The sequence below is a fragment of the Ranitomeya imitator genome, chromosome 2 (assembly GCF_032444005.1).
Source record: "Ranitomeya imitator isolate aRanImi1 chromosome 2, aRanImi1.pri, whole genome shotgun sequence".
Taxonomy (NCBI): domain Eukaryota; kingdom Metazoa; phylum Chordata; class Amphibia; order Anura; family Dendrobatidae; genus Ranitomeya; species Ranitomeya imitator.
Genome location: NC_091283.1, coordinates 328,448,292 through 328,476,180, shown reverse-complemented (window position 1 = coordinate 328,476,180; position 27,889 = coordinate 328,448,292). Strand labels below are relative to the sequence as shown.

The window sequence follows — 27,889 nt, the reverse complement described above, 5'->3', positions numbered from 1 at the left end:
CCACAGGGCTCAGGAAGGAGGTGCTTACTGCGATATCTAGAGGTGACAGAACCCCTGGAGGAGACAGAGCGCCCTGTTTGTATACTTTCAAGGGGCTAGGAAGGGCGTTAAAGTGTCTAAACGAACCATAACGAGATGAGTTAAAGAGGCTATCAAACTAGCTTATGCTAGTGCAGGTAGGGTCGTTTCTGAAGGTCTGAAAGCCCATTCTACAAGAGCCATGGCGACGTCCTGGGTGGAGAAAGCAGATGTCTCCCTCTACCAGATTTGTAAGGCGGCCACTTGGTCCTCTCCATCCACTTTCGCTAAACACTATAGGCTGGATCTGTCGGACTCCTTTGACGTCACATTCGGAGGCCACTTGGTCCTCTCCATAATCCTTCTTTAAACACTACAGGCTGGATCTGTCTGCCTCCTCTGATATCACATTCGAGAGAAGGGTTCTACAGGCTGTGGTCACTCCCTAAGAATATAAGTCTCTGAAATTCTCTTGTAGTGCCGTCATGGATGACTGAAAAACACGGATATTACGGTACTTACTGGTAATGTCTTTTTTCATAACCCATGATGGCACCCTTATATTCCCTCCCTTTCTAATCACTCTTTTTGGTTCAATGAATCTTTCTTTTGGTTTCTGCGCTCCTTTTGGGTGCTGGAAGTCAAGAATTAATAGGATTATGAGTATATGATTTATATGTGTACACTAACCTTGGAGTTTCCTCCCGTGCTCTGTAAACCAACTGACGCAGAGAGAGGAGCCGCCCTTTTTATCTTGAAGGTTTCCTGTCCTTGAAGGGCGGATCCACTCTCTTGTGGTGCCGTCATGGGTTACGAAAAAAACACATTACTGGTAAATAATATCCGTGTTTCCTCCACACAGTATACTGTCCCCATAGTACCGCTATCCCCCTACACACAGTACAATGCTACCAAAGTACCATCATCCCTCCATGCACTGTATAATGTTCCCACAGTACCCAAATCCCCATACTGAGTGGCAGTCCTTAAATTGTGTAGCAGGCTGTGGTGACCATAATACTGTGTGAGGTGCTGTTTGGACCATCATACTGTGTGGGAGACCTCATTCTGAGTTACCTGGGTCACTAGGGGAAAAATTTCCCGGTGATGAGTCAGATCGGGATTAGTAAGTGAAAAAAAACAGACTTTTTGTCTATTTGCAGACTTAAATTGACAAAGGCAATATGCCTACTGAGTCGGGAGCTATGACTCGAACAAATATATATCTATCTATATAATCGTCTAAGGGGTACTTCTGTCTGTTTGTCTGTCACGGAAATCTTGCGTCGCTGATTGGTTGCGGCCGGCCGCGACCAATTAGCGACGGGCACAGTCGGGCTGCAAATTGGCCCCTCTCTACTCTCCTCAAGTCAGTGCCCCCTCCCTACTCCCCTCCAGTCAGTGCCAGTGTGTTGCCCCATCCCGGACCAACTTTTTACTATTGATGCTGCCTATGCAGCATCAATAGTAAAAAGATATAATGTTAAAAATAATAAAAAACAACTTAAAAATTGTGCTATTCTCACCTTCCGCCGTCCACCGATGCACGCGATGCTGCCGCCAACTTCCGTTCCCAGTGATGCATTGCGAAATTACCCAGATGACTTAGCGGTCACTCGAGACCGCTAAGTCATCTGGGTAATTTCGCAATGCATCACTGGGAACGGAAGCTGGCGGCAGCATCGCGCGCATCGGGACAGCTTCCGTAGACGCCGGTGGGTGAGTATAACAACTATTATTTATTTATTTATTTTAACAGGGATATGGTGCCCACACTGCTATATACTACGTGGGCTGTGTTATATACTGCGTGGGCTGTTATATACTGCGTGGGCTGTGTTATATAGTACATGGGCTGTGTTATATACTGCCTGGCTGCTATATACTACATGGGCAGTGTTATATACTACGTGGCCTGTGTTATACTGCGTGGGCTGTGCTATATATTACGTGGGCTGTGCTATATACTATGTGGCTGCTATATACTACGTGGCTGTGCTATATACTACGTGGCTGTCTGTGTTATATACTACGTGGCTGTGTTATATACTACGTGGCTGTGCTATATACTACGTGGCTCTGCTAAGCGCGACATACAGTGGGGCAAAAAAGTATTTAGTCAGTCAGCAATAGTGCAAGTTCCACCACTTAAAAAGATGAGAGGCGTCTGTAATTTACATCATAGGTAGACCTCAACTATGGGAGACAAACTGAGAAAAAAAAATCCAGAAAATCACATTGTCTGTTTTTTTAACATTTTATTTGCATATTATGGTGGAAAATAAGTATTTGGTCAGAAACAAAATTTCATCTCAATACTTTGTAATATATCCTTTGTTGGCAATGACAGAGGTCAAACGTTTTCTGTAAGTCTTCACAAGGTTGCCACACACTGTTGTTGGTATGTTGGCCCATTCCTCCATGCAGATCTCCTCTAGAGCAGTGATGTTTTTGGCTTTTCGCTTGGCAACACGGACTTTCAACTCCCTCCAAAGGTTTTCTATAGGGTTGAGATCTGGAGACTGGCTAGGCCACTCCAGGACCTTGAAATGCTTCTTACGAAGCCACTCCTTCGTTGCCCTGGCGGTGTGCTTTGGATCATTGTCATGTTGAAAGACCCAGCCACGTTTCATCTTCAATGCCCTTGCTGATGGAAGGAGGTTTGCACTCAAAATCTCACGATACATGGCCCCATTCATTCTTTCATGTACCCGGATCAGTCGTCCTGGCCCCTTTGCAGAGAAACAGCCCCAAAGCATGATGTTTCCACCACCATGCTTTACAGTAGGTATGGTGTTTGATGGATGCAACTCAGTATTCTTTTTCCTCCAAACACGACAAGTTGTGTTTCTACCAAACAGTTCCAGTTTGGTTTCATCAGACCATAGGACATTCTCCCAAAACTCCTCTGGATCATCCAAATGCTCTCTAGCAAACTTCAGATGGGCCCAGACATGTACTGGCTTAAGCAGTGGGACACGTCTGGCACTGCAGGATCTGAGTCCATGGTGGCGTAGTGTGTTACTTATGGTAGGCCTTGTTACATTGGTCCCAGCTCTCTGCAGTTCATTCACTAGGTCCCCCCGTGTGGTTCTGGGATTTTTGCTCACCGTTCTTGTGATCATTCTGACCCCACGGGGTGGGATTTTGCGTGGAGCCCCAGATCGAGGGAGATTATCAGTGGTCTTGTATGTCTTACATTTTCTAATTATTGGTCCCACTGTTGATTTCTTCACTCCAAGCTGGTTGGCTATTGCAGATTCAGTCTTCCCAGCCTGGTGCAGGGCTACAATTTTGTTTCTGGTGTCCTTTGACAGCTCTTTGGTCTTCACCATAGTGGAGTTTGGAGTCAGACTGTTTGAGGGTGTGCACAGGTGTCTTTTTATACTGATAACAAGTTTAAACAGGTGCCATTACTACAGGTAATGAGTGGAGGAAAGAGGAGACTCTTAAAGAAGAAGTTACAGGTCTGTGAGAGCCAGAAATCTTGATTGTTTGTTTCTGACCAAATACTTGTTTTCCACCATAATATGCAAATAAAATGTTAAAAAAACAGACAATGTGATTTTCTGGATTTTTTTTTCTCAGTTTGTCTCCCATAGTTGAGGTCTACCTATGATGTAAATTACAGACGCCTCTCATCTTTTTAAGTGGTGGAACTTGCACTATTGCTGACTGACTAAATACTTTTTTGCCCCACTGTACATACATACTGTACATACATATTCTAGAATACCCGATGCGTTAGAATCGGGCCACCATCTTGTAATATATATATATCTGTGCATCTTTTTCCCTTTAAGTTGGGGGGTCCAATAATAGCTATTGCTGAAGGACCTGTGATTTCTATCTACTCCACTGTGTATAGGATAATAGAGTATAATAAGGTTGTTATGGGCAAGACTCAACTAACATTGTACAGTGACTCTGTTTTCCCTATAGTAATGGATATTTCTTGTTGCCAAAAAGTGTGATTTTTTTTCACTTTAAACCTTTTTAAACAACTCTGATTAGTGCAATCATACTATAAGCCTCTGATGGCTTCAATGATGCACTGTGCTACGGTAGTGCCGTGTATCATCACTGTCAGTGTAATATTAATGGCTATCTCTTCTGACTCCCCAAATATACACAAATATCCCAGCTTTCCTGTAGTCTGTATGAGATAGTCGCCTCCAGCGGAGGATCATCTACAGCAGTGGTTCTCAACCTTTCTAATGCCGTGACCCCGCAATACAGTTCCTCATGTTGCGGTGACCCCCAACCCAAAAAATAATTTTGGTGGCTACTTTAAAACTGTAATTTTATTAGTTATGATTCGGAATGTAAATATCTGATATGCATTATGTATTGTATTCTCATTGCTACAAATCAAACATAATAAATAATCACAAAAACAATTACCGTATATACTCGAGGAGGCTGCGGCACCACTATACCAAGACCAATAATATCACACAGGAAGAAACACCACCACACCATGACCAGACCACATAGGGACCAAATAATACTATATACAAGGGACAAATACCGCCTCACCATGACCAGATCACATATTACCACCACTTGGTGACCAAATAGCACATACAAGGGACAAATACCACAACACCATTTCCAGACCACATATTATCACCACATAGTGACTGAATACTACAATACTGATCAGTAATAAAAAAAAAACACAATACTATCACCATAAGTGCCATTATACACAGGAGATCTGTACTTAGTATGCAGTGTCTGTGTAGAGAGGTAATACAGAGATCACTGGTGACATTATACACAGGACCTCTATATAGTATACAGTGTATAGTGTCAGTGTATAGGTAACACTGACTCACCAGTGACGTCTCTAGGTGAAGTCCTTCATCTTTCATCCAGCACAGACCGCCATCATTTCTTCTAGCCAGGACTCGTTTCTGCAGGAAATAACACAGTTATCTCGAGCTCCGCTTGTAGAACACATTACTTAATTTTTAACAACTTCTACATTACACCACGAAGAAAAAAAGGCGATATAGTGTCACTCTGCACAGTAACAGGACCGCCCCCCATTTAAAACAGTATACTCAAAAAATAAAATAAATACATCACTGCAGTAATAATATCCCTTAATTAGCCCCTATGGTAATAATATTCCCCACCCTGGCCCCGTTTATCTCATTCCTGGCTCCAGCCATATGTTCTCGCATCCTGCCCTCATGAGTATCCATTCTACCCCATATGATCTCCCCATCCTGCCCCATCAGTCTCCATCGTATCCATCCTGCTCCATGTCTTTCATTCTGCCCCGTGTCTCCAATCATGCCCCGTATCTACATTCTGCCCATGCCTCAAGTCCTGCCCCCAGTGTGTCCAGCAATCTGCCCCAGTGTGTCCAGCAATCTGCCCCAGTGTGTCCAGCAATCTGCCCCAGTGTGTCCAGCATATTACCCCCAGGTTGTCCAGCAATCTGCCCCAGTGTGTCCAGCATATTACCCCCAGTGTGTCCAGCAATCTGCCCCAGTATGTCCAGCATTGCCCCAGTGTGTCCAGAAATCTGCCCCAGGGTCTCCAGCATTGCCCCAGTGTGTCCAGCATTGCCCCAGTGTGTCCAGCATTGCCCCAGTGTGTCCAGCATTGCCGCCAGTGTGTCCAGCAATCTGCCCCAGTGTCCAGCATTGCCCCAGCGTGTCCAGCAAATTGCCCCAGTGTCCAGCATTGCCCCAGTGTCCAGAAATCTGCCCCAGTGTCCAGCATTGCCCAGTGTGTCCAGAAATCTGCCCGTCTGTCCAGAAATCTGCCCCAGTCTGTCCAGAAATCTGCCCCAGTGTCCAGCATTGCCCAGTGTGTCCAGAAATCTGCCCCAGTCTGTCCAGAAATCTGCCCCAGTGTCCAGCATTGCCCAGTGTGTCCAGAAATCTGCCCCAGTCTGTCCAGAAATCTGCCCCAGTCTGTCCAGAAATCTGCCCCAGTCTGTCCAGAAATCTGCCCCAGGGTCTCCAGCATTGCCCAGTGTGTCCAGCACTCTGCCCCCAGTGTGCCCAGCAATCTGCCCCAGGGTCTCCAGCATTGCCCCAGTGTGTCCAGCATTGCCCCAGTGTGTCCAGCATTGCCGCCAGTGTGTCCAGCAATCTGCCCGTGTCCAGCATTGCCCCAGCGTGTCCAGCAATCTGCCCCAGTGTCCAGCATTGCCCCAGTGTCCAGAAATCTGCCCCAGTGTCCAGCATTGCCCAGTGTGTCCAGAAATCTGCCCGTCTGTCCAGAAATCTGCCCCAGTCTGTTCAGAAATCTGCCCCAGTGTCCAGCATTGCCCAGTGTGTCCAGAAATCTGCCCCAGTCTGTCCAGAAATCTGCCCCAGTGTCCAGCATTGCCCAGTGTGTCCAGAAATCTGCCCCAGTCTGTCCAGAAATCTTCCCAAGTGTCCAGCATTGCCCAGTGTGTCCAGAAATCTGCCCCAGTCTGTCCAGAAATCTGCCCCAGTCTGTCCAGAAATCTGCCCCAGTCTGTCCAGAAATCTGCCCCAGGGTCTCCAGCATTGCCCAGTGTGTCCAGCACTCTGCCCCCAGTGTGCCCAGCAATCTGCCCCAGGGTCTCCAGCATTGCCCCAGTGTGTCCAGCATTGCCCCAGTGTGTCCAGCATTGCCGCCAGTGTGTCCAGCAATCTGCCCGTGTCCAGCATTGCCCCAGCGTGTCCAGCAATCTGCCCCAGTGTCCAGCATTGCCCCAGTGTCCAGAAATCTGCCCCAGTGTCCAGCATTGCCCAGTGTGTCCAGAAATCTGCCCGTCTGTCCAGAAATCTGCCCCAGTCTGTTCAGAAATCTGCCCCAGTGTCCAGCATTGCCCAGTGTGTCCAGAAATCTGCCCCAGTCTGTCCAGAAATCTGCCCCAGTGTCCAGCATTGCCCAGTGTGTCCAGAAATCTGCCCCAGTCTGTCCAGAAATCTTCCCAAGTGTCCAGCATTGCCCAGTGTGTCCAGAAATCTGCCCCAGTCTGTCCAGAAATCTGCCCCAGTCTGTCCAGAAATGGGCCCCAGGGTCTCCAGCATTGCCCAGTGTGTCCAGCACTCTGCCCCCAGTGTGCCCAGCAATCTGCCCCAGGGTCTCCAGCATTGCTCCAGTGTGTCCAGCATTGCCCCAGTGTGTCCAGCATTGCCGCCAGTGTGTCCAGCAATCTGCCCCTGTGTCCAGCATTGCCCCAGCGTGTCCAGCAATCTGCCCCAGTGTCCAGCATTGCCCCAGTGTCCAGAAATCTGCCCCAGTGTCCAGCATTGCCCAGTGTGTCCAGAAATCTGCCCGTCTGTCCAGAAATCTGCCCCAGTCTGTCCAGAAATCTGCCCCAGTGTCCAGCATTGCCCAGTGTGTCCAGAAATCTGCCCCAGTCTGTCCAGAAATCTGCCCCAGTGTCCAGCATTGCCCAGTGTGTCCAGAAATCTGCCCCAGTCTGTCCAGAAATCTGCCCCAGGGTCTCCAGCATTGCCCCCAGACAGACATAAAGAAAAAAAAAAAAAAAAAGTAAAATCCTCACCTCTCCCGTTCCCAGTGCAGGTCCGGTGCAGTCAGCGTCTCTCCGGCTCTGCAACGCTCAGGACAGAGAGGCAGAGCGCGCAGTGATGACGTCATCGCACCCTCTGCCCTGAGACGTCGCAGAGTCAGAGGGCGCTGAAGACGCTGGCTGCAGCTACCGCGCAGCTGCAGGAACCAGGAGAGGTGAGTATTAGCGCTGGCACCGGGGGAAGGGGGCGGGCACCCGAAGACTTAAAGGGCCCACAGTTTTTTTTTTTCTCCTCCTTCTGCAGCGCCGGCCAACCCGCCCCCCGCAGTGTGCCGCCCGGGGCGGCCCGCCCCCCCCCCGCACCCCCCGTCCTACGCCACTGGGAAGGTGGATGGGGAGGTGAGAGAGGTGGCGACCCCTGTGGTTTGGTCGTTCGACCCCCCTCAGGGTCGCGACCCCCAGGTTGAGAACCGCTGATCTACAGGAAGAACAAATGGATTAGCCTCTGACATTCAGGATGCCAGATTTTTCTCTGTCCTGACATCATCTGTCAGGAGGCCCCCAAATACATTATATATTCACCCAAACTCCCCAAAATCAGTGCTTATATGTAACTTTACTCTAATGTGTATGGGGCAATAATAGGCAACTTATTGGGCACTGCCTCTGGCTCGGCCTAATAGACCTTCGTACATTGCAGGCCCAGACACCATTTATAGGTATCTAAGTTTCATCGCAACTAGGCCGCCCCATACTATCGAGTACTTGGGGGCAGAGGGGCATTCAGCCGGACTCTGTCACACCTTCCTAGATGCCATGTTTGCTTTTGGCAGCAGCAAGTGGTTAAACTGCCAGGGTTTTTGTTGTAGCCACTCCGGTGTACATCTATGTTCTGGTGCCCAAAACAGTTTAAAAATATTTTTAAAAACAAATGTTAAAGGTGTTTTTTTATATTCTTCTTTTTTTACATTTTAATATCTGCTTTTTTTCCTGGTGTTTTTCCTGTAAGTTAGAAAAGCCTAAGGCCAGAAATAAACCCCATAAAACACTGTACATGGAGACTTTGGTATCATATCATTTCTGTCCCCGGTGTTTGTGGAAAGAAAAAAGCTTTTATAAAAGCCCCAAACTTCTGTGTGTGAATCAGACCTGAGATCTCATGTGTTAGAAGATTACAGTGCGGGGAAGACGGGAAACCTTCATATAGACGGCCGGTGGGGATGGAGTCAGTGACGGACTCTGGCCAAATATGTTTCTAGAGCCGTAGTAGAAGATGAAGATGTCGTCCTCATCATGAAGTACTGTAGTTATTTCTCCTGTCACGTGTAATGAATATCTCCTGCAGTATTGCTAATGCCGATTCCAGTGTCGGTAAATGAGACGAGAATTAGCGTTATGGAAGATGAGTCTATGAGAAACTTATTCAGCTGCCGACTCCAAAGAAGAAACTGCTTATTGTCTGTGGCCTAAGATATATAGGTTTTATTAGTAGACTAGCTGAAGAGCCCGGCGTTGCCTGGGTATAGTAAATATCTGTGGTTAGTTATAGCACCCCACTTCTCTTATTTTCCCATCACGCCTCTCATTTTCCCCATCACATCTTTCATTTTCCCTCTCACATCTCTCATTTTCTCCCTCACACCTCTCATTTTCCCCCTCACTCCTCTTATTTTCCCCCTCACACCTCTCATTCCCCCCTAACACTTGTCATTTCGACCTCACATCTTTCATTTTCCGATCACTCCACTATTTTCCCTCAATCCTCTCATTTTGCACTCACACCTTTTCATTTTCACCTCACACCTCTCATTTTCACATCAGTATATACATGTTTGTCATCTCCCTTATATATAGTATACACCTGTATGTCATCTCCTGTATATAGTATATACCTGTATGTCATCTCCCCTGTATATAGTATATACCTGCTGTGTGTCATCTCCCCTGTATATAGTATATACCTGTATGTCATCTCCTGCTATATATAGTATATACCTGTATGTCATCTCCTCCTGTATATAGTATATACCTGTGTGTCATCTTCCCTGTATATAGTATATATCTGTGTGTCATCTCCTCCTGTATATATTATATACCTTCATGTCATCTCCTACTGTATATAGTATATACCTGTAGGTCATCTGCTCCTGTATATAGTATATACCTGTGTGTCATCTCCTCCTGTATATAGTATATACCTGTATGTCATCTCCTCCTGTATATAGTATGAACCTGTATGTCATCTCCTCCTCTATATAGTATATACCTGTGTGTCATCTCTCCTGTATATAGTATATATCTGTATGTCATTTCCTCCTGTATTAGACCTCGTTCACATGTTATTTGGTCAATATTTTTACCTCAGTATTTGTAAGCTAAATTGGCAGCCTGATAAATCCCCAGCCAACAGGAAGCCCTCCCCCCTGGCAGTATATATTAGCTCACACATACACATAATAGACAGGTCATGTGACTGACAGCTGCTGGATTTCCTATATGGTACATTTGTTGCTCTTGTAGTTTGCTTATTAATCAGATTTTTATTTTTGAAGGATAATACCAGACTTGTGTGTGTTTTAGGGCGAGTTTCGTGTGTCAAGTTGTGTGTGTTGAGTTGCGTGTGGCGACATGCGTGTAGCAACTTTTTGTGTGTCGAGTTACATGTGACAGGTTAGTGTAGCAAGTTGTGTGCAGCAAGTTTTGCGCATGGCGAGTTTTGCGCGTGGTGAGTTTTATGTCTGGTGCCTTTTGAGTATGTGCAAGTTTTGTGTGAGGCAACTTTTGCATGTGTTGCAAATTTTGTGCATGTGGCAATTTTTCCGCATGTGCAAGTTTTGCGTGTGGCGAGTTTTCCATGAGGTGAGTTTTGCACTTGTGGCGAGTTTTGCGTGAGCCTAGTTTTTGCATGTGGCGAGTTTTGCACGTGGTGAGTTTTGAGCGGCGACTTTTGTGTTTGGACTTTTATGTGGCGAGGTTGGTGTATGTGTGGTGAAATGCGTGCTGAGGGTAATATGTGTTCAAGCATCTGGTAGTGTGTGGCGCATTTTGTGTGTGTTCATATCCCCGTGTATGGTGAGTATTCCATGTCGGGGCCCCACCTTAGCAACTGTACGGTATATACTCTTTGGCGCCATCGCTCTCATTCTTTAAGTCCCCCTTGTTCACATCTGGCAGCTGTCAATTTGCCTCCAACACTTTTCCTTTCACTTTTCCCCATTATGTAGATAGGGGAAAAATAGTTTGGTGAATTGGAAAGCGCGGGGTTAAAATTTCACTTCACAACATAGCCTATGATGCTCTCAGGGTCCAGACGTGTGACTGTGCAAAATTTTGTTTCTGTAGCTGCGACGCCTCCAACACTTTTCATTTCACTTTTTCCCCATTATGTAGATAGGGGCAAAATTGTTTGGTGAATTGGAAAGCGCGGGGTTAAAATTTCACCTCACAACGTAGCCTATGACGCTCTCGGGGTCCAGACGTGTGACTGTGCAAAATTTTGTTTCTGTAGCTGCGACGCCTCCAACACTTTTCCTTTCACTTTTTTCCCCATTATGTAGATAGGGGCAAAATTGTTTGGTGAATTGGAAAGCACGGGGTTAAAATTTTACCTCACAACGTAGCCTATGACGCTCTCAGGGTCCAGACATGTGACTGTGCAAAATTTTGTTGCTGTAGCTGCGACGCTTCCAACACTTTTCCTTTCACTTTTTTCCCCATTATGTAGATAGGGGCAAAATTGTTTGGTGAATTGGAAAGCGCGGGGTTAAAATTTCACCTTACAATATAGCCTATGACGCTCTCGGGGTCCAGACGTGTGACTGTGCAAAATTTTGTGGCTGTAGCTGCGACGGTGCAGATGCCAATCCCGGACATACATACACACACATACACACATTCAGCTTTATATATTAGATGTAAAGAAGAAAACTAAATACTGTAAATTAATAAATCTCCTCATAAGTTTCCCTTATTATCTCCAGTAATTGTATTATTACACAGGATTTTTATGATGTTACATCGGCTCATCTTCTTCTCATTCAGGTCTCTACAATATCGGATTCTCTCAGTGAAGATCTTCCATATAAGAGAATTTTTCTAAATTACCCATCAAAGATGGATATGGACAGAGACAAGATGGCGGAGAGGATATTACACCTCACCCTAGAGATCATCTTCCGGCTTACTGGAGAGGTGAGAGATTCTCATGACGTCACATTACATCATTCTTATCTGTGGGAACAACAGATGGACAGAACTGGAGAGGTGACGAGGACTCTGGAAATGTAAGTAGTGAGATTTATTAATGTGTCTTTCCATAACCAGGATTACACAGTAGTGAAGAAGACCTCTAGTGAGTGCTGTCATGACCCTGTGTCTGAGGGATGGGGAAGACCCCTGAGCCCAATCACTGGGCCTCCACCTCACCCCGTGATACATGAGGACATCAATGACCAGAGGATCCTAGAACTCACCTACAAGATGATTGAGCTGCTGACTGGAGAGGTGACACTGCTGGGAATGCCGGGAGATTATACAATAACGCCATGAAGGGATCTGGGGGATGACTGCATCATTATATGTGTCAGGTTCCTATAAGGTGTCAGGATGTCGCCGTCTATTTCTCCATGGAGGAGTGGGAGTATTTAGAAGGACACAAAGATCTGTACAAGGATGTCATGATGGAGGTTTCCCAGCCGCTCACATCACCAGGTAATAGATAGGACTAAATGCAATCGGAATATAATTATCTGTATGTAAAGAATAAATTCATTACCTGTATGTGTTTCCTCCAGTTTTATCCAGTAAGACAACAACACCAGAGAGATGTCCACATCCACTTCTTCCACAGGACTATAAGAAAAAAGATCCCAATGTTCCTCAGGATCATCAGGTAGATGGAGAGAAGGTGCCATGAGATCTCTCCTATGATGTGTAGATGGCTGTGAAGGTCTTGTGTCCAGTCTTGCTTTATGCACCAGTATTATATGTTTTATACTTAGAATCATAGTTTCAGTTATATTCCATTGCTCCTCGGGTTTCCAGGTGTAAATTTGAAAAATGATGATCCCTCTACACTGTGACATCCCTTCAAATATTTGTAGACAGTTATTAACTCTCCTCTTAGCCTTCTTTTTTTACAAGATAAACATTCCCAAATCCTTTAACCATTCCCCGTAGGAAATAGTTTGCAGTCTGCTCACCATCCTGGTATCTCTTCTCTGAACTTTCTCCTGCTTTTCAATGTGTTTTTTTTTAACCCTCAACTGGTGAGGTGTGGTTTTTTACAGAAAATGTAAAGATCACATTTGTTTTAATCGTTTTCTTATTGGTGATTGATTTACACATGAGTATAACACATTTTTGACACCCACAAGTATCGGGAAATGTAATACTTTGATAAAAATAAAAAAGTTTTCAAAAATTTGAAAATGTGTAAAAAAGAATTACATGAGTGGTGATGTGGGGTTCAGCAAGGCCAAGACAGCACTTAGCGACAGCTAGCTCTGTTATGCGTGGCCAGAAGAGAGAGACCTTGATGACATGCTGTTGACAAGGAAATGGATGGAAGCTAGTGAGACAGGTATCCTTATACCAGCATTTTTCAGTGACAGCTGAACAAAAATTCCCTGGGGTGTGGCAAACCTCACCAGTTGAGGGTTAAATGTAGTGCCCAGAATTGGACACAGTATTCCAGAAGAGATCTGACAGAGGAGTAGTAGATGAGAATAATTATTTGACGTGATCTAGACTGTATGCTTCTCTTAATACATCACAGAACATGTGTAATTAGAGCTGATCATACAGTGCCTTGCGAAAGTATTTGGCTCCCTGGAACTTTTCAACCTTTTTCCACATATCATGCTTCTAACATAAAAATACCAAATGTAAAGTTTTGGTGAAGAATCAACAACAAGTGGAACACAATTGTGAAGTTGAATGAAATTTATTGTTTATTTTAAATTTTTGTGGAAATTCAAAAACTGAAAAATGGGGCATGCAATATTATTCGTCCCTTTAACTTAATACTTTGTTGCGCCTCCTTTTGCTGTGATTACAGCTGCAAGTCGCTTAGGGTATGTCTCTATCAGTTTTGTAAATTGAGAAACTGAAATTCTTGCCCATTCTTCCTTGGCAAACAGCTCGAGCTCAGTGAGGTTTGATGGAGATAGTTTGTGAACAGCAGTTTTCAGCTCTTTCCACAGATTCTCGATTGGATTGAGGTCTGGACTTTGACTTGGCCATTCTAATCACTGGATACGTTTATTTGTGAACCATTCCATTGTCGATTTTGCTTTATGTTTGGGATCATTGTCTTGTTGGCAGACAAATCCCTGTCCCAGTCTCAGGTCTTTTGCAGACTCCAACAGGTTTTCTTCTAGAATGGTCCTGTATTTGGCTCCATCCATCTTCCCATCAATTTTAACCATCTTCCCTGTCCCTGCTGAAGAAAAGCAGGCCCAAACCATGATGCTGCCACCACGTTTGACAGTCGGGATGGTGTGTTCAGGGTGATGAGCTGTGTTTCCTTTACGCCAAACATATCGTTTGGCATTGTTGCCAAAAAGTTCGATTTTGGTTTCATCTGACCAGAGCACCTTCTTCCACATGTTTGGTGTGTCTCCCAGGTGGCTTGTTGCAAACTTTAAACGACACTTTTTATGGATATCTTTGAGAAATGGATCATTCAGACATCCACAATGAACTTCTGGAGTGAGTTTGCTGCACTGAAAGTAAAGGGGCCGAATATATTGCACGCCTCACTTTTCAGTTTTTGAATTTCCACAAAAATTTTAAATATCCAATAAATTTTGTTCAACTTCACAATTGTGTTTCACTTGTTTATTCTTCACCAAAAATTTACATTTGGTATCTTTATGTTTGAAGCATGATATGTAGGAAAAGGTTGAAAAATTCAAGGGGGTCGAATACTTTTAAAAGGCACTGTATATGTGAATTCTCCATCTGTGTGTGACTTTTACAATATTTGTTTCAGGGTGAAGATCTGACCCATATTAATACTACAGAGACATATGTGAGGGGTTATGAACGGTGTAAAGAAAAGACTTATACATATGACTACCCAGGTGAGTAGTGACCACAAAATGCAGAAAAGTCAGATTCTTCTCAGTCACTGGCTGTGACTTCTTTATCAGTCATGTAGTCCGGCCGTGTCACAATCGCGCGATCACTAGTTTTCCTCTAGACCACAACATTCCCCTTCGGCAAACTCTGTTCAAATGACTTTGGACATTTAAAGTCCTTTTCTATAGAACTTACAAACTGGAAGATCTAAAAAACAAACAGATAGATGCCGCGCTAGCAAATGTGGAAAACAATATCACTTATAGGTTATAGCACACGATAACCGACTAAAAGCAATAAACAAAGACAGAAAGCAAACAGACAAAACTCCCCGTGGATTCACGTCAGTGGAACCCCCTGACCCAGAAACAGATACTCCCCCCACCACTATAGTACCGCACCAGCAGCACAGTCTATCCTGCAATGAGTTAAGTGCCAATATCTCTAACTTACCAATGGTATGACTGACACAGCTAAGTGCGGGTCCGCGTTGCGTGAGGGTAGATGTGCCTCTGTCCAATGTAAACCGCCAAGGGTTCCGGCGTGGTGCGCGTGAGATGATGCTATGCAGCGTACCTCAGGGATGCCCCGGCCGGTAGCATTCCCCGGATACCCCACACAAAAACAACAATGGCCGATAGGCTCCTCCTACCTAGTGACGTCACCTGCAGTAAGGAGCGCTGGATCGCTCAAAAGGAGGAAGAAGAGCGCTGCTCTTTGGAACGCGTTGGTTTAAACCCTCTCCCCTCCCTTTTTTACTATAGTGGTGGGGGGAGTATCTGTTTCTGGGTCAGGGGGTTCCACTGACGTGAATCCACGGGGAGTTTTGTCTGTTTGCTTTCTGTCTTTGTTTATTGCTTTTAGTCGGTTATCGTGTGCTATAACCCATAAGTGATATTGTTTTCCACATTTGCTAGCGCGGCATCTATCTGTTTGTTTTTTGGTTTATATTGTTACACAGGGGGGCACTACCCTGACTGATGCCAGCAGCTGCAATATCACTAGGCAGTTTCTCTGGGTGAGCGTCAGTGTTTATAATATCGTAAAACTGGAAGATCTGTCTACTTCAATTAGAAGACGCTGATCGTTACCTGCCCAGATCTGTAAACTACACAGCCAAATGACAGCGTACGTTGAACGTGCTGATAAGTTAGAAAATCACTTAAAGAAAAATATTATGATGGGCTGGTAAGAGAAAGCGGAGGGTAATGATGCTGTTGGCTTCCTACATCACTGATATCTTGTCGGATGACTACATTCTCTCTCTTCTGTGCTGCTGAATGTGCTCATATGGTCCCTACAAGACCAGGTCCAGTCTTTCTGGCCAAACTTGACTTTTATGATTTACAATGTTAAATGAGCAGTGAGGGCCAAGTGTGAATTTCTGTACAATAACAGCAGAGTTTCCTTTTATCCTGACTTTCAATTTCTTTTAAAATCAACTAACTTTAAACAGGATTGTGATAAACTAAATAAAAAACATTACACCTGTGCCATGATATATCTCTAAGCTGTGTGTGGATGATGGCTGAAGTATACTGTACTTTTTTTCACACCTGCAGGAGATGTGTTGGCATGACTCGAGCCCTGGTTTCATGGAATCAACCAACGTCATAATTTACATTATGTTTTCGAGCCTAAGGAATTGGGAATTGACATTACTGCACAATCTCTCCTGATATGGAGAGCAATAAATATTTTTAGAACTCAGTAGCTCCAATAGTCCACCATAAATAAGTGCAACTCCAGTTTCGTGATGGAGCTTAAAACCAAACATATGTTGTTGTTGGGGATATAACATGTTTTTTTATTCTATGTCTTTTTTTACAGGTACATTTTGTATAGTAGTTCGATGGTGGTGGGATCGGACTGCCTCACTTATGTGAGTCTGCAACTACCTGGTAGTCTTTAAAAGAAGGTCTCAATTACCTCTTCCAAATGCCTGAGATTTAAATTTAAGACACCTCAGCTCTGCAATATTATTAAAAGTTTTCTATGAATGTCTAATGTTTCTTCTTGAAACTCATTTGACAGAAAATATTGGCCATTACGATTGTTTAGATTGCCAATAGCCATTAAGCTACATACTCTAATTACCCATAGAGTTTTCACCAGGATAATAGGAAATCAATGGACCTTACAAATTATTTTCCAACATCTCTTGAATCCAACAATACCATATATATGGGTATACACTATTTTCTAGGCACATAGCAGGGTTAAGAATGGAAGGAGTGCCATTTAACTATTTGAATGCAGATCTTGCTGTAATAGCTTGCAGACACTATGTATTGGGAACACTGTTAGTGATCACCTGGCAGATCAAAAGATGGCCACCATGAGAAGATTTGGCTCTATCTACTCCATTTTTCAGATCCCAGGGATTTCCTTGCTCATCATCCTTTAACCCCTCTACATGGATCTGGACTTACACAGAGACCCCTAGGCTTTGGCCATGGTGTTACTTGCTATTCTGTGGTGTCAGATGGTAAGAAAAATAGTCAGTTAGTTAGGTCAGAACCGGGAGGGCAGAGAAAATACAAAATCAGAAAACGCAAGAGTAGTCAGTAAATGGGCTGAGATCACAACAGGAAACAAATACAAGAGCGGGGAGATGACCACAGAGGACTGAACCAGAGGAAAACAAGGCTGTATCTGGCAGCTTCCGGCAATATGCTTCAAGCTTTAGTAGGGTATGGTGCTTTCCAATTGGCTTAAGCAGGTAGCAGATTGCTCCTGCTGAACAGCACACAAACCCATACTGACAGACTGGATGTTACTTCTGGTCCCAGATACCCTAATCTTAGTGGCTGGACAGAGACAGAGCCAAAGCTTCTGGTTTCAACGCAACCTCTATTGCCAGCAATGCCTGCACAATAAATAAGGCACTGCCTGGTGATGGAATAAAACCTCGCAGGAGCAGATTCCAGTGGATATGGGACACACCATTTGCAGATGTCCTAATATAACAAAATTGCAGAAAACTAAAGCAGTAGAAATCCCCATAAAATGACCCCATTTTGGAAATTATAACTGTCAGTGAATTATTCTATAGGAGTAGTGACTATTTTGATTCTACAACCACTTTTTGGAAATTAGCTCGCACTGGATGTTGCAAGGTGAAAATTGCACATTTGCCACTTTATTATCAAACGCATAATGCCCAGATTGTGCTCCAGGAGACACACACATGGAAAATTAAGTGGACTCTTCTCACTATAGTAATGGCAAATATATGGATGCTAAATGTGGTTTGTGTACACTGCAAGGCTCAGAAGCGAGTAGAAATTTGACTTTGGGAGAGCAGATATTGCTGGATTGGTTTATGGAATTCATGTTGCTTTTTAAGAGCTTTTGAGCCACTAATAGTGTGGAAACCTTTGTATTTCCACTAACAGTTGGTGTCTTGTGTTTTGTGAGATGAGTAGAAGTTTTATTGGTATAATTTTTGCCTACATAACATTATTTGGTGACTTTTTATTCCATGTTTGGGAGGCAGAATAAACAAACAGTTGAACACCATGCTATGGTGGTTCATGCTATGAGGTTTTCGATTAGACTGAGAACTGTGACTGTCTTGGTGAAGAATTCAATATTTTATGCATAACTTGTAATTTGTATGGACAGCTTAAGTAGAAATGTTCAAAAGTATAACATTTGAAGATATTTTATTCAAAATTATTAATTGATTTTATTTTTTAACAGATGACTGTACCAGGAGATCAGAGGGACAGCTGACATCTTCAATTTTTAAATTGAAAGATCTTGAGATCACACTGGATACATTTGAAGTAAATGCCATTACTCCAGATATACCACCATCCCTTCACAGCAAAGACTTGTCATCTGATCCTTTGAAACAGGTTGTGTGTTCCGGTTCATTGCCAACTACTAAGGAAAATCAAATTAAAAATATAAGCATTAAAAAACAAATTGATTCTAATGGAAAGAAGCCATTTTCATATTCAGAATATGGAAGTTGTTTTCTCAAGAATACTTTTCTTAAAGATGAAAAAAATCACACAGCAGAGGATAGATTTTCATGTCCAGAATGTGGGAAATGTTTTATCCTGAAATCAGACTTGGAAAAGCACCAGAGAATTCACACAGGGAAGAATCCTTTTTCCTGTTCAGAATGTGGGAAGTGTTTTAACCAGAAATCAGATTTGGTTAAGCACCAGAGAACTCACACAGGGGAGAAACCTTTTGCCTGTTCAGAATGTGGGAAATGTTTTAAACAGAAATCAGATTTGATTAATCACCATAGGACTCATACAGGAGAGAAGCCTTTTTGCTGTTCTGAATGTGGAAAATGTTTTACAAAGAAATCACATTTGGGTAAGCACCATAGAACTCACACAGGGGAGAAACCTTTTTCCTGTTCAGAATGTGGGAAATGTTTTAACCAAAAATCAAATTTTGATAGGCACCAGAGAACCCACACAGGAAAGAAGCCTTTTTCATGTTCAGAATGTGGGAAATGTTTTAACCATAAATCAAATTTTGTTACGCACCAGAAAACTCACACAGGGGAGAAGCCTTTTTGCTGTCCAGAATGTGGGAAATGTTTTATACACAAATCAAATTTTGTTAGGCACCAGAAAACCCACATAGGCAAGAAGCCATTTTCATGTTAAGAATGTGGGAAATGTTTTAACCATAAATCAAATATTGTTAAGCACCAGGGAACTCACACAGGGGAGAAGCCTTTTTACTGTTAAGAATGTGGGAAAGGTTTTAACAATTAATCAAATTTTGTTAGACACCAGAGAACTCACACGGGAGAGAAGCGTTTTTCCTGTTCAGAATGTGGAAAATGTTTTGTGAAGAAATCATCTCTTCTTAGTCACCAAAGAATTCACACAGGGGAGAAGCCTTTTTCATGTTCTTAATGTGGGAAATGTTTTACACAGAAATTAACTCTTAATAAACATCAGGAAAGTCCCAAGGAGAGAAGCTTTTTCATGTTCAGAATGTTGAAAATATTTTAACTGAAAATGTTATCTTCCTAAAGGGTTTGACCATTACTAGTACAACACCTTGTCATTTCTCATGTTTGGCCACATTAAAATAAAAACACTCATTGCAAGAATGATCAGTACTAAATATGTTGAACAGCCATGTCGGTCTGAACTGCCATCTTGAAAAACTTTCGCTAACTAACTTTGCAGCTAATGAGATGTCCTTATGGGAGCTCTAGCCAGAATGGAGACATAAAATGACATCAGAGCCATTGGCAGGTATGGTTGGCATACACAAAGTTTAATAGGAGTATCTGCAGGGCATTGTGAGAGTGAATAAGTGGTGTCGTATGGTAGTAAGTAGTGTCTGTGACAAGGACAATACAGTTGTCAATATGTGAAGAGTTATGTGAGAAATGACTTTAGTTAAATGGGACCTGGGGATTTATGGATTGTAATGGAGTTTGGTGAAATACTCCTAAATATTGTCATGTTGTATTATCACTTTTTGTTGTTCTAAAATACATGTCTTTCCCTGCAATATGAGGTTATCATGTACAGTGGGGCAAAAAAGTATTTAGTCAGTCAGCAATAGTGCAAGTTCCACCACTTAAAAAGATGAGAGGCGTCTGTAATTTACATCATAGGTAGACCTCAACTATGGGAGACAAACTGAGAAAAAAAAATCCAGAAAATCACATTGTCTGCTTTTTTATCACTTTATTTGCATATTATGGTGGAAAATAAGTATTTGGTCAGAAACAAACAATCAAGATTTCTGGCTCTCACAGACCTGTAACTTCTTCTTTAAGAGTCTCCTCTTTCCTCCACTCATTACCTGTAGTAATGGCACCTGTTTAAACTTGTTATCAGTATAAAAAGACACCTGTGCACACCCTCAAACAGTCTGACTCCAAAATCCACTATGGTGAAGACCAAAGAGCTGTCAAAGGACACCAGAAACAAAATTGTAGCCCTGCACCAGGCTGGGAAGACTGAATCTGCAATAGCCAACCAGCTTGGAGTGAAAAAATCAACAGTGGGAGCAATAATTAGAAAATGGAAGACATACAAGACCACTGATAATCTCCCTCGATCTGGGGCTCCACGCAAAATCCCACCCCGTGGGGTCAGAATGATCACAAGAACGGTGAGCAAAAATCCCAGAACCACGCGGGGGGACCTAGTGAATGAACTGCAGAGAGCTGGGACCAATGTAACAAGGCCTACCATAAGTAACACACTACGCCACCATGGACTCAGATCCTGCAGTGCCAGACGTGTCCCACTGCTTAAGCCAGTACATGTCCGGGCCCGTCTGAAGTTTGCTAGAGAGCATTTGGATGATCCAGAGGAGTTTTGGGAGAATGTCCTATGGTCTGATGAAACCAAACTGGAACTGTTTGGTAGAAACACAACTTGTCGTGTTTGGAGGAAAAAGAATACTGAGTTGCATCCATCAAACACCATACCTACTGTAAAGCATGGTGGTGGAAACATCATGCTTTGGGGCTGTTTCTCTGCAAAGGGGCCAGGGCGACTGATCCGGGTACATGAAAGAATGAATGGGGCCATGTATCGTGAGATTTTGAGTGCAAACCTCCTTCCATCAGCAAGGGCATTGAAGATGAAACGTGGCTGGGTCTTTCAACATGACAATGATCCAAAGCACACCACCAGGGCAACGAAGGAGTGGCTTCGTAAGAAGCATTTCAAGGTCCTGGAGTGGCCTAGCCAGTCTCCAGATCTCAACACTATAGAAAACCTTTGGAGGGAGTTGAAAGTCCGTGTTGCCAAGCGAAAAGCCAAAAACATCACTGCTCTAGAGGAGATCTGCATGGAGGAATGGGCCAACATACCAACAACAGTGTGTGGCAACCTTGTGAAGACTTACAGAAAACGTTTGACCTCTGTCATTGCCAACAAAGGATATATTATAAAGTATTGAGATGAAATTTTGTTTCTGACCAAATACTTATTTTCCACCATAATATGCAAATAAAATGATAAAAAAACAGACAATGTGATTTTCTGGATTTTTTTTTCTCAGTTTGTCTCCCATAGTTGAGGTCTACCTATGATGTAAATTACAGACGCCTCTCATCTTTTTAAGTGGTGGAACTTGCACTATTGCTGACTGACTAAATACTTTTTTGCCCCACTGTATACGCCTTTTGCCGCAATATGTAGTTCCTTTGTCTAACCATATATATAAAAAGCTCCAAACAAGCTTATATTCAGGAGTAGAAATCAACAACATAGCCTACAAACATTACACCCATAAACAAAATTTTAGTATGAAATACAACATCTTTATTTCAACAAAACACATAAAACATATAAAGAGATTATACAGAGAAAAATCATCAGGTAAGTATATAAAACTTATGTCCGAAAATATAATTTAGTAAAATCCTTTACATATAAATAATTTTAAGTGGAAAGCCCATATGGAAGAAGTATAACAATTATATACCATATCATCCTATATCCTTAACACTCAGGTATACGGTCTCCGTCAAGTGGTAAATAGCAATTCACAATAAGCCCAGATACAAAAAAATATATAGAACGGGTTTACAATTCACACATGAATAAATATTAAATTGTAGACTAATAAAGTGATAGTCATGTAAACATTCAAAAAATATTACACACAATAAATGTTATAAACCCAGTTCCATAGGGCATGTGTGACATTATGGGTATGACATGGTCACAGCTTCAAATAAAGTCTTCATTGCTAGTGCATAAATCCAGAAGCAGCAGAACGTGGCAAACCGCACATTACACACGTTTCGCTTGTAATGCTTCCTCAGAAACCCTGGGAAGCACTAGAAGTGAAACGTGCATAAAAGGGCATATCTGGGTAATGTAATCATCTCTCTAGCTCTGTCTTGACTGGTTATGCCTCTTTGCTATATAGGGAAATTGTGGGGTTTGCCACATTCTACTGCTTCTTGATTTGTGCACTAGTAATGAAGACTATTTGATGCAGTGACCGTGTCAAAATACTATTTTGTCTTCACACACTCACTCCCTGTAATTGTCTCTCTTAGGCCAGACTCTCCACACAATCAACAAGTTTGGATTATAAATTAGCTATAAATATAATATAAATCAAATACATTTTAGTTCCCCCCCTTTTTCTGTCCCATATCAAGATACTTGCAGGGAGAATCAGCGTGGATGAGAACCTACTGTGCTTTCTCCCCCTAGCCACAATTCCCCATCGTAATTCCATACCCACCCCTTTCTCCCCTAGTCATCTTTTCCTATCTAGATATATATCTACCATCCAACTAAATTAAATCCTCATGGTGATAAACTATGCAGATAAATGATATACTATATTAGTTTGTTGTCCCTGGAGGATAGTTCCTGCTGATGAACACTAATAATAGTCCCTCCACTAGATACCATTGATAAGATACATGGTGCTTCACGTCCAGTATTTATTGTGAATAGCATATACCGTATTTTCTGGCGTATAAGACGACTGGGCGTATAAGACTACCCCCAACTTTTCCATATAAATATGGAATTTTGGATATGCCCGCCGTATAAGACGGGGGTCATCTTATACGCCCAGTCATCTTATACGGCGTGTGGTTCCAAGGGTCTGGAGGAGAGGAGACTCTCCTTCAGGCCCTGGGATCCATATTCATGTAAAAAATAAAGAATAAAAATAAAAAATATGGATATACTCCCCCTCGGACGGCCCCTGGCTCACAGCGCTGCTAGCGTCTGCCTCCGTTCCTAAGAATGCAGAGAGTGAAGGACCTTCGATGATGACCGCTCATGTGACCGATGTCATTGAAGGTCCTTCACTCACCGCATTCTCAGGAACGGAGGGAGATGCTAGCAGCGGTGACAGCCAGGGCCCGTCCGAGGGTGAGTATATCCATGTTTTTTATTCTTTATTTTTTACATGAATATGGATCCCAGGGCATGAAGGAGAGTCTCCACTCCTCCAGACCCTGGGAACCACACGCCGAAATGCAGGATCGCTCACTGCACACGCCGTACCCGGCGTATAAGACGACCCCCGACTTTTGGGACAATTTTTTGGGGTCAAAAAGTCGTCTTATACGCCGGAAAATAGAGTATTATTATGGGCAGTTGTTCTTTGAGATCGGTAGATTTAACATATGTGAGACTAAAAAACGGGTCTGTAATATTCCAAAGTTTCAACGGTTCTTACAATTGATCATTTCCTTGTCTATTCCTGAACCCTAATGGTGTGAAAATTATATTTCCCCCTTATTAAAACCAAGCCAGGTATATATTGAGCTTAATATGAAAAACGTACCCTTTTCTTTCCGTCCCAATTTTTTTTTTTTTCCCCATAAATTCCTTGAGATTTCTGATTTCTAATTTTTAACAGGCCCATATCTCCTAGAACCCATGTTTCTCTCTGTGGTCCTGGTGCACTGTTGTTCTGGTCTCCTGTCTTTACTGCTATTTTTGAGCAGAATGGATTCCCACGATATTGAACTCCGTTCACCTCACTTTCTGACCTCAGCAGGAGCGGATTCCCAGCTCTGACGCAGCGTTCGGCTCATTCTGGTGATTTACTGCTCTCTGTGCCTGCTTTTCAGGCAGTGAAGTTTGAGCTTAGAATTATTTTTATTCAAACAATTGGAATAAAATATTAATAAAATTAACTAGCTTAAAAATATTTCTACATTTAAATAGCCACAAAAATACACATCAGTATGACCCTGGTATCTTATCTCTCTGGTTTCTTGTCCATGACCCTGGAATCTTATCTCTCTGGTTTCTTGTCCATGACCCTGGTATCTTACCTCTCTTGTTTCCTGTCAGCAGTTAGTTGTGAGTGGAGTGAATTCTCACATATTGAACTGAGTTGATCTCAGTCTTTGAGCTTGGCACTGAGGGTAATGCCATCCTGGAGCTTCCCCCTGATGCGACGGTTGGCTCCATCTTTTTCTCCGTTTTCGGTGTCTGCTCTTTGGGCAGTGAAGTATGAGCCCACTGTACTTTTTATTCAAATAAGTGTTTTTTATTGAATTTTTTAAATTTAAAATAAATAAAATTAACCTGGATATAAATATTTATAAATCCACTAAAACACAATGTAGAACATGAGGAACATCCATTGCATAATTTAAACCATGTTTAGCTACCAGGTCATTTCAACTTGTATCACTCACCTACTGTATCCTCACCCATCCCTTGTAGATTGTGAGCCTTCGCGGGCAGGGTCCTCACTCCTCCTGTACCAGTTCTGACTTGTATTGTTTAAGATTATTGTACTTGTTTTTATTATGTATACCCCTCCTCACAGGTAAAGCGCCATGGAATAAATGGTGCTATAACAATAAATAATAATAATAATAACCCACGAGCACAACTATTAATCGCACCGACCTATAGTTCTACAAGTAGTCATTCATGTCTTGGTTCTTTTCTCCTCTTATTACCAGATCACATCTCAAAAAATACATGACCTCAATACTAACAGATTTTAACACTTTTTTATTTATATATAATCTGACACATTTCAACATATGTTTATTATCCCTACCTGGTAGAAAACATTTGTAATTGTATATTTTCAGGTGGCCCATTTTTAGACATGTGACTGTAATAGACATGTGACTGTAATAAGACGTGACTGTAATAGACATGTGACTGTAATAAGACGTGACCGTAATAGACACGTGACTGTAAGGCTGTGTGCACACGATGCAGATTTGGTGCAGAATTTTCTGCATAAAATCTGCACTAAATCTGCATCTCCTGGCAGAATCCCCAGGTGCGTTTTTTATGCGTTTTTTGTGCACAAATCTGCACAAAAAACGCATCAAAAACGCATCAAAAACGCACAAAAAACGCATAAAAAACGCACCTGCGGATTTCTATTATGGAGGGGTGCAAAAACGCTGCAGAACTGCACAAAAGAAGTGACAGGCACTTCTTTGAAATCTGCAGCGTTTCTGCGCAGATTTTTCTGCACCATGTGCACAGCTTTTTTTTTTTCACATTGATTTACATTGTACTGTGATCACAGCGCAGTTCTGCAGCGTTTCTGCTGCAGAAAAATCTGCTGCAGTTCTGCACTAAATCTGCATCGTGTGCACATACCCTAATAGACATGTGACTATAATAGACATATTACTGTAATAGACATGGATATCAAAATATGAAGAGTTTAAACCGCACCCTGAAAAAATTTCCAAGTCTATTAAGACAAAGAGGCGCACGTCATAACCAGGGAGTCCATCCCAAAGTACACTCCATCATAAGAAGTCAAATGACAGCGCCTCAAACAATGGTGAAAAGTAAGTCTTAAATTTTATTCTGCCTCCGAAGACCTTTTTGCAAGCACAGTACAGAGTGTGTCTAACCACCATTATATAAAGCAAATACCACCCCCCTAATTAACACAACACCAATAGGATACAGACAGAATAGTAAATACAATCCCATCAAAGAGACATATATAAATAAAAACAATCCTGTTTGAGCATCTATTGCATTACTATCTAATCTAACATCAGATCACTAACCCTGACCGGTGATATACACACAACATAGATCACAATTGCATAAAACAAAGCCCCCATGGTAGAATGTAAACACAAATCATCCCACCTATCAATATAAAGCATTCCCTCTTGCCATGGTTCTGGCCACTCCCACGGATGCGCTCATACAGCCTCTAGTCCAATCAAAGCAAAGGTATAATGCATCCTGTTTCAGAGCGCCACCATTCCACAGCACTGCTCATATCCCAGTGGTCTCCAATAGTATTGCATATATCTTCATTGTGCCATAGCCTAGACAGAGCAATAGAATTAACCAGATGGAAATCTTCATAACACATCCCCCTTATTTTTGGGTCAGCATACAAAATCAAGCAATATGGAAAAAGGTCAGCCCCATATATAGGAAAATACCTAGGAAAAACATAAACCTAGGACAAAAGCATTAATATGACATGCCAATATAAACAAATATAAACACAATTCGACCCATCAAGGCATAAAACTAACATCCCACACAATTGCAAACCAGTACAGCAATATGATTATTATGAAAAATCCTGCATAAATAGCACATCACAAAACACCCCATATGGACAGGCTCTCTGGTGAATGTAAAACTGCTCATAGAATCCCTTCACATTTATGAAACCATCACATTAATAATTGCTATAAATACCAGAGGGCAGTCCCCACTATCCTCAGGACAGTTCTATACATAATGCTTCACTGCATCCAAGAGAAAATATATATAAACTAGATGGTGGCCCGATTCTAACGCATCGGGTATTCTAGAATATGTATGTATGTATATAGCAGCCACATAGTATATAGCAAAGGCCACGTAGTATATAGCAAATACTACGTGGCCTGTGCTATATACTATGTGGCTGCTATATAAATACATACATATTATAGAATACCCGATGCGTTAATACAGGCCACGCAGTATATAACAGTGGCCACGCAGTATGTAACAGCCCAAACAGTATATAACACAGCCCACATACTATATAACATAACCCAAGCAGTATATAGCAGCCACGCATTATATAACACAGGCGATGTAGTATATAACACAAGCCATGCAGTATATAACACAGGGCACGTAGTATATAGCACAGCCCACGCAGTATGTCACACAGCCCACAGAGTATATAACACTGCCCACGTACTATATAACACAGCCCACGTACTATATAACACTGCCCACGCAGTATATAGCAGCCACGCAGTATATAACACAAGTGACGCAGTATATAACAGCTTACATAACATATAACACAGGGCACGTAGTATATAACACAGCCCACGGAGTATATAACACTGCCCATGTAGTATATAGCAGCCACACGGTATCTAACACAGCCCACGCAGTATTTAGCAGTGTGGGCACCATATCCCTGTTAAAAAAATAATGAAAATAAAAAATAGTTATATACTCACCCCCTAGGAGCCAGCGAAACTCTGGCGATGCGCGCGTGGCTGCCGCCATCTTCCGCTCCCAGGATGCATTGCGAAATTACCCAGATGACTTAGCGGTCTTGCGAGACCTCTAAGTCTTCTGGGTAATTTCGCAATGCAACTCTGGGAATGGAAGATGGCGGCCGGCGCAAGCGCATCGTCGGCGACAGAAGGTGAGAATTTTTTTTTAAATTATTTTTAACATTTCATCTTATTACTATTGATGCTGCATAGGCAGCATCAATATTAATGAAGTTGGGGACATACAGGGTTAATAGCAGCAGTAACGGAGTGCGGTACCCACGGCTCGTTACCGCTGGGATTAACCCTGTGTGAGCGGTGACTGGAGGGGATTACGGAGCGAGCGCCGGGCACTG

At 42.7% G+C, this 27,889-nt stretch overlaps 1 protein-coding gene across 1 annotated transcript; it reads left to right on the top strand.

Moving 5' to 3' along the window:
• The first annotated feature begins 11,537 nt into the window (after window positions 1-11,537).
• On the top strand, window positions 11,538-19,670 carry LOC138663567 (oocyte zinc finger protein XlCOF8.4-like). The gene is made up of 6 exons (XM_069749813.1): window positions 11,538-11,683; window positions 11,816-11,995; window positions 12,079-12,202; window positions 12,286-12,383; window positions 14,487-14,577; window positions 18,281-19,670. Exons 1-6 carry the CDS (start codon window positions 11,606-11,608, stop codon window positions 19,210-19,212), a joined length of 1,503 nt encoding a protein of 500 aa, XP_069605914.1. The 5' UTR covers window positions 11,538-11,605; the 3' UTR covers window positions 19,213-19,670.
• The last annotated feature ends 8,219 nt before the right edge of the window (window positions 19,671-27,889 follow it).